This window comes from Heloderma suspectum, chromosome 1 (genome assembly GCF_057233095.1).
Source record: "Heloderma suspectum isolate Gila_16-S chromosome 1, 16-S_ref, whole genome shotgun sequence".
NCBI lineage: Eukaryota > Metazoa > Chordata > Lepidosauria > Squamata > Helodermatidae > Heloderma > Heloderma suspectum.
Genome location: NC_139458.1, coordinates 197,919,448 through 197,927,441, shown reverse-complemented (window position 1 = coordinate 197,927,441; position 7,994 = coordinate 197,919,448). Strand labels below are relative to the sequence as shown.

At 40.9% G+C, this 7,994-nt stretch overlaps 1 protein-coding gene across 1 annotated transcript in view; it reads left to right on the top strand.

The window, feature by feature from the left end:
* Positions 1-1,699: 1,699 nt before the first annotated feature.
* The window catches only part of CALCRL (calcitonin receptor like receptor), a 37,941-nt gene continuing 31,646 nt past the window's right edge, over positions 1,700-7,994 (top strand). The window contains exons 1-3 of the mRNA XM_084829882.1: positions 1,700-1,741; positions 4,248-4,404; positions 7,655-7,765. Of these exons, the coding sequence (XP_084686008.1) occupies positions 1,700-1,741; positions 4,248-4,404; positions 7,655-7,765 (310 nt within the window). The remainder of the gene's footprint in view (positions 1,742-4,247; positions 4,405-7,654; positions 7,766-7,994) is intronic.

Below are 7,994 nucleotides of genomic sequence, written 5' to 3'. Positions count from 1 at the left end.
AAAGTCACCACTGTAATGCAACACCAGAAAGAATGTGTTAGTCATTCTTACCCATTCCCTGGTATATTGATTCTTATGTCTGATTCATAAACTGGCCTGTTATGTAATAAATGAAATACTAGTGAGCCCAAGCACATTTTCACCTTGATGACCTGAACTGTTCCTGTAGATTTTATAGCTGGACATGAAATGTAGTTCATTTGGATATATCTCAACTTACCTATACTTTCCGCATGTCTGTAGCCAATGAAATGTAGGCCTGACTCATGATTCTGGTCAGTGGGAATGGGACCCTCTTTCCCGTTGCTAAGGTCCCCCACTGGTACAGTATGTGTGTAAATGCAAGAGAACTATGTGGCCTGGACCAACTGTGGGGATACTTTTCACGTAGTCCTCATCATATCTGAAGGTAGGGTGACAAGTGTGTGGGAAAGACTCATATGGTTACTTCAAGATGGTCACATCTATTTAGACTAAAATGATTAGACTAAGGAACCTTTGGAGAGACATACCTGCTATATTAGAATTAGGAACATTTGCCCCCCTTAGTTAGAGATAACTAAGGGCAGAATCCTATGCATGTTTAGACCAAAAAAATCCTATGCATGTTTAGACCTTTTTAGTCTCTCTTCCTGTCTTAACATTGCATCCTAAATGTATGTAGTTTGGGGAAGGGCCATATCTGATGGCTGAATTATAGGGAGATAACTTATAGGGAACCTAGAAGATATGTAATTGTATCTTAATATTATTTTTATTTTCCTAAGGTTGGGGTGGTAGATTTGGATCAGTTTTGTGGCAATAAGGAAAGGGGGCTTTAGCTTAGAAATAGGCTTGCCAGTGCAAGATTTTGTTCCTTGAGATATCTGGGCAACCGTACTTTGTCCCAATATTTCTTTTGAGGTGGCAAAATCCAAACGTAATTGTACCCCATCACTTTCAAAAGCAGAGACACCACATTAAAATACCTGAAATTTCCACTTCAGAGACAATACGAGAGAAGGACATATGGCTGCTCCCTTTCGTTAATGACCTGTGTTTCCTGTGTTTCCCATGGTACCTTTCTCCCAATCTTCTCCAAAGCTTCCTCCCTGGAACAAACGAAAAATAAAAAAAGAACCTATCAATGTTTTCTCTGCTGATGTGTTTTCCCAGTGGTTTAAAATAATATGCATACTGCAGTTTGCCTATATTCTATTTAATAAATATTTAGGACACAGTCAAGCCAACATTAGGCACTTTTATAGTTGTTTGTTTGTTTGTTTGTTTGCAATATTTATATACCACTTCTCATTTGCTACACTGAGAGTGTTAACCACATACTTGAATCTTTCCCACTGAACTCAGTGGAACTGAGCTTGACTTAGACTGGTCCTTTCAGTCCCATCCTATACATGTCTACTCAGGTCAGGTCTAAGCCATATTGAGTTCAATGGGCCTTTCTCCCAGGTAAGTGAGTATAGGATTGTAGCCATAAAGTTTAAGATTTTTTATTTTTTAAAATTGTATTTATTTACTATTTTGCTATTACAGAGGAAACTCCGAGTAAATAAACAAAAGAATACATTTCATCTTATATTGATTCATAAATACAAATGATAACAAAGAAAAGTTCTAAGGGATTTTATATTTCTTTCTTTTTAATTTCAGCTTCACCTTGCTGAAGTATAATGCAAAATTAAATTGCATGTATTTAGTGATGGAGACATATTGGATCATACAGCTGCTGCTTACCTCCTTGGTAAGTCCGTCGTCATCATCCCCCCCCTCCCCCCGCTCTGGAGCTGCTCATATAATATGATAGATGTGGACATTTTTTAAAAAAATTAAATGCTTCAGCATTGTTGCGATATGTGTTGGTAATTTGATTTTAGCACAGGTTGCAAGAGATAACCAATCTGCCCAGTTTATGATCTATATATGAAACATAGCTCAGTGGTTGAGCACCTGCTTTGTATGCAGAAGGACACAGATTCCATCCCTGGCATCTCCAGATAGGGCTGGAAAGGCCTCCTGCCTGAAACCCTGGAAAGCCACTGCCAATCAGTGCAGACAATATAAGGTGATTGCCTGTACTCCTAAACATCTTCATACAGCTGATAACCATAGCATATATTTATGATGCCCTCTACCATCTTTCCTCAACAGTCTCCATTTATATAGTTCTCACTGACAGGAAAACAGCACCTGGGGAGGGCAGTATTTTGATTCAGAAAATGTTGTTGGGGGGTGGGGGAGTGTTAAATACTTCCACCAACACTATTGCTCTGATCAAATCAGCCGCTCCATATGGTAGCACTTCATTTAAAAAACATAACAGTTAAGGAGATCCAGTTACAGATCCCCTACGTAACCTGTTGTCTGGCCCTTTGAAGATATCATTACAATGCAGAAGCTCCTCATGGCTGTAATGGGTGTTAATGAAGTACTACAGCAGCAATCTCTTATGGGTGAATTGTGTTCCTGTGGACATTTCCTGTGTTCCTGAGGACATTTTTTGAAAGCTAATCAAGCCACAGTGACTGAAGTCATTGCTTATGCATTACTGATAGAATTCATAGCTTGACTGGAACTAGTAGAATCTCACAGGTACATAGGAAGCTGCCTTCTACCAGGTCAGATGATTTATTCGTCCAGCCCCGTATTCTTTACTCGGACTGGTAGTGGCTGCCCATGTTCTCATACAGAGGTCATCATTCCCTCCACCAGCTTCCTGAGCCATTTAAGTGGAGATGCCAAGGATTGAACCTGGGACCGTCAGCATGCAAAGCATGTGCACTACCAGGGAGCCATGGTCCTTGATCAGCTGATAGTAGCAACTGAAACACACTTCCATGTCTACTCAGAAGTAATTCCAATTGAGTTCAATGGGACTTACTCATAGGATTGCAGCCAAAATAAGGGTATCCATTATGTTTTCTCCTTAAGCCATCGTGGGGCCCCTCTTCTTAGGCCATTTCCTTCTTGAGCCATCATTTCCCCCTTATTCTCAGTATTTCAGTATATATCTGTATCTCTATCTATCTATGAATAACACCAAAATTTGCAAATAAATTGCTTGTAACTAGACCAAATAAATTAGTCTTGTTAGTGAAATTATTATTATTTCCTTTAAAAGTCAGTTTCAAGATACAAACTGTAACTAGCAAGATTATCTAAAATACACAGCAGTGGGGGAAGTAAATCCCTCACAAGGAGGACGGTTACCTGATTAAAGACATCATAGTCAATCAGTTGTAGAAGTTTCAGTAAATGAGGCTGCAATCCTATACATACATACCTGAGTATAAGTGGGGCTGACTTCAGAATATGCATAGATAGGATTCCACTGTTAATGGATTAGCAGGATTGCGCCCTTGATGATTGTAAGCCCCAGAACCCAGAATCTTATAGTCATCCAATGCAGAGCAGGAGAGGCGAACTTCGCCTCCCTGTCCTCCCACCCTGCATTTTTTGCTAGTCAGGATTTTTTGCCTGTCTAGTGACAGTCCTTCGCGGGGGGCGGGGGGGAGGCTAGAGAGGCCTCAAGATAACTTTTATCCTGGCCTCTCCAGTCTCCTCCCCACCCACCGAAACTCCCCTTCTCCATGGTCGGATTCTTGACCTTGGAGAGCAGCCAGTGCAGTTCTTTCTGTGCCGGCTGGGAGGGGGAGGGGGGTTGAAGCTCTGATTCCCCCCCCAACCAAGGTCAGAGTGGTGTCTCTGACTTTGGATTGGGCAATCCAAAATATCCAATGGCCCCTTAGACACTGTCTAGGGGCCATACGATTGCTCCCTCCATTGGCATATGAACAAAAGGCATCTCTCCTTATGTTTGAGCTGACTCAGGCAAGAGTTATAGCACCAGTCACCTTTCTAGAGGCATTCCTGCTATGTAGGACAAAAGGGGAGAGAAGTTGCTTTCAACAGCTGTATTTTTAATTGATGTGTTTTATTTTTTAATTATAAGTTTATATTTTATCTGTACTTCTATAGTTAGCCCCTTTGAGCACAATTTTTAGTGGCAAGGTGGGATATAAACGTAATTTAATCAGTAAATAAATTCTAAGATGGTGACTACAGCTAGTAATTTTGACAGTTACTTGTATTAAAATTATTGACTTCTTCAAAATTCTGCTGCTCACTTCATTGGAGGGCACCTTTTTTTAATCAATCAAAATGGTTTACATTAATTAATCATACCAATGAATCAACCAGACATTGCAGCCACCAACTAGACGTTGTGGTACATGTCATTTTCTGTTCAGGTTTTTGTCACGGCAATTCCAGAAGAGACACAGAACAATGCGACAGAAGATATGGTGGCAGAAGATCGCCATTCACTAGGTGTAACTATGAATAAAATCATGACAGCGCAGTATGAATGTTACCAGAAAATTATGCAAACTTCATCTGAAAATGAAGGTAAAAAAAAAGTGAGGGATAAATGTTCCAAATAGGGATGGTCATGCAAGCAAAACTCAAGCTCGTCTCAAAGCTTGTTCAGTCTCATGTCCGTATCAGATTGCGATCTTTCTTTTTTTCTTTTTGCATGAAAATTTGTGCGCATTTTTCCAAATGTATACATCTGTTGTGCACATCTTTGAAATGTACACATTCTTCCCCCATGCATTGAAGTGTATTTGTGCACGTTTTTCAAAACTATGCATGTTGTCGAACGCATTTTTTCTGCAGATTACCCTGCGAGCTCAGAAATGTACAGACTTCTACCGCAAATTGCATTTAAGTCCATATTTGGCCCAGGAGCTGCAAATCGGATAAATCCTGAGCAAACACAAACTGAAACAGATTTTTCATTAAAGGCTTCATTCTCACAGACAAAGGCAACCCCCATGAAATCGTGCATCCATCATTCATGCAATGATAACTTGTCATTTAGACCACCGTCATGCCTTGTGTATTAAGTGCTCTTTAGAAACAGTTCAAAAATTGCAAGTGAAAACAGAACAGATTGCTCTGATCCTGACCTCTTTCACTGGCTAGCGTTTATGCCCAAAGGTGCTGGTTTTAACCCTGAGCAACCTGGCTCCTGCATACCTGAGTGAGCACCTTTTGCGCCTGCCTACCCATGCCCTGTGATGTTCAAGCAAGGTCCGGCTAATTGTTGTGGCCCTTACCACGCGAGATCACAGATGGTACCCATGGTATCCATCCACTGGAACTCTTAGGACAGCTCCCTCCCTATATCCTCTCTGCTGTCAGCTGAAGGCTGTTCTATTTATCAGGGCTGCGCTGAATTGGACTGGGCACTGGTTGGGATGTGCTGCTGTTTTTAGCTTTCTTTGTTCTGGGTTTTAATTAGTTGATTTTTAAATGTGATATTTAAAATTTTAATATCTTGCTACATTTTCATTTTTCTGCATGTCGCTTTGTGTAACTCTGAGCTGGGAAAAGCAATCAAAATGAGTGCTGGGTAATATTATTCCTGTAGGTGTTTAAAAGTGCTATGTTTCTGAGACGTTCAAGAGCATCCACATTCATAAGAGGGTAAAAAAAGAAAGAAAGCAGTTGTACCTTCCGTTATCCACAGTGAATCAGAAAGCAATAAATTCTGGTGAATTAAAATCTTAATAGTCCTTGGGATACATTGTCCTTTGTCCGTATAAATGCAGCTGATTTCCTGAAGAGCAACCTCATTCAGGCTCCAGCAACAAAACAGCCGAGTCTTGTGTCACCTGGAGTTGATCTGGTTTACTGTGGCATGAGTTTTCATAGGTCTAATTCATGGACTCCAATTCCAAATCGTTGCCATGCTGGCTGGGGGTGGTGGTCTCGAAAGAAGAGCCTCTCCTAAAGATCTTAAGAACCTGGCAGGCTCATTTGGGAGAAGGCAGTCTTTCGGGTATCTTCTATGAAAACATATAGGAGCTGTTTAGCCAGCTGCTACTTTCCCCACATATTGATGGCTAGTGCTTCATCTCATTGATTTTAACCTGCTATTCATCTATTAAGGCACCAAGGCCTGGCTTTTTTTTAAAGAGCAAATGGTGTCTTGAATGGCAATGAAAGGGTTTCCCTTGTTTGTTTCTTTTATTGTTCCTCTGGTTGGTTTGCAAATTTCAGGCCCTTGTAGTCATGTAGCTAAGCCTGTCTTTAAAGCAGGGGTGGGTCACATGTGGCCTACAGGCTGCATGCAGTCCCTGTGTCCCCTTTTTTAAATAACCCCCCAAAAAAGGCATCTACAGGGGCTACGAAGCACCTGTAGCTGCTACAAAGCAGCAAAAGGTTAAATTTAGCTTGGGAAAAAGCTAAATGTAACCTTCATCGCACTCTGTAGCATTGCGGAGTGGTTTGCCACTGAATGTTGGTGTCAAACCGGCAATTTCGGCCCTTTCAGGGGGCTGCCCCGTGGGCTGCCCCGTGGGCTGTTTCCCACAGAGGAGTTCTGAAGGGAGAAATGGCTCCCAGACCTCTGGAAGTTGCCCACCCCTGCCTTAAAGGAAAGGAAATATGGGTGAAGGGCATCCCTCTTAAGAAGATCTGTCATCTTTTCAGCAGCAAGTTAAGCCTGTCCTCTACTCCCAGGCATTAATTCATTTATTTATTTATTTATTTTTATAAATAAATAAATAAATGAATTTTATTTATTTATAAATAAATAAATAAATTAATTAATTAATTTATTTCATTTGAATAAATGAATAAATAAATGACCATCTGGCTGGTCACCCTTTTAATAGCATATGATAGGACATTTGTGCCAGCTCTTTGAACAGGTCTAGTATTTTACTGAAATTGCTTTAGCTGTTTAAATTGTTTTTACATTTTGTATATTCAATTCTTTATGCTGTATTTTATCTTGCAAATTGTTGTGAACTGCCCAGAGAGCTTCAGCTATTGGGTGGTATAGAAATGAAATGAATAAGAATAAGGATAATTTCCGGCAGTGTGAAGCTTCGAGTTTCAAACCTTTGTACGTAATGCTCTACACCGCTCTGTATTCCAAACTGAAAACAAGAACAGCAACAATGATGAAGGCTGCCGCTTTCTAAAAATGCTCGTACTTATACAATAGTGTTTTATCGAGACGCAAGTGGACATCAGTAACACAGAGGAATGGGGGGAAAGTTGCAAGTGAACTGAAGGAGCTCATAGTTATGGCAAACTGTGCGTAGTCCAATTCCAGAATTAGTTTTAAATATTTTCCTAGTTCAGTTGGAATTTCGAAAGTGTGGAATGCAGTTCAGTCCAGAGCAAATCAAAGGAACAATAAAGGAATGGAACAGGGAAAATTCTTTCATCCCTGATTTTGACCAGTTGCATTGGGAGCCACTGTGAATCAAGCCTGCCCTTATCTGCATAGCTCTTCTAGCCCCTTCTTGCATTCTGATTATGGGTTATGCTAGGATGTAACACTAGAATGCGCTGCTCTGGAGTGTGACAGTATCTCAAGTGCTGGCTCTTTTATATGTAGTAAAATGTAACATCTGCAGTTGAAACTTGAATTGAAACAGGTGTATTGCGGGAGGTGGGGGAGGAATATGTAACAATTACAAATCCATTGGATTGGATCCAAAGGCTTGCTTCCTCCAAGGGAAGGAGCTTTTCTGTCGGAGGAAGCTCCTTCTGTCGGAGGAAGGGAACTTTTGCCTTCCATCCCATGGTAAATTAGGACCAAATAGTTTATCAGTTCTACTTTCTTCAATTTGCATAGGTCCTCATTGCAATAGGACGTGGGATGGTTGGTTGTGCTGGGATGCGGCTGCTGCGGGGAAAACAGCAGTGCAGAACTGCCCTGATTACTTTCAGGACTTTGACCCCTCAGGTAAATCTTTATAATGTATTTATTTATGGGCAATGGAAGTAGTCCTCAGGAAACCCATGAGGAAGATGCATTTGGTGATGGTGCTTTCCTGTTAAGCTAAAGATCACTCCTTTGCGCAATTAAGACCAGACATAGGCCAACTTTGGTTGTCACACCAATACAAAGGGAGCAGAAGGTGAAAGTACAGTGTGCTTCCTATTCCTCCACATCACCATAATGCAGAGAGAGA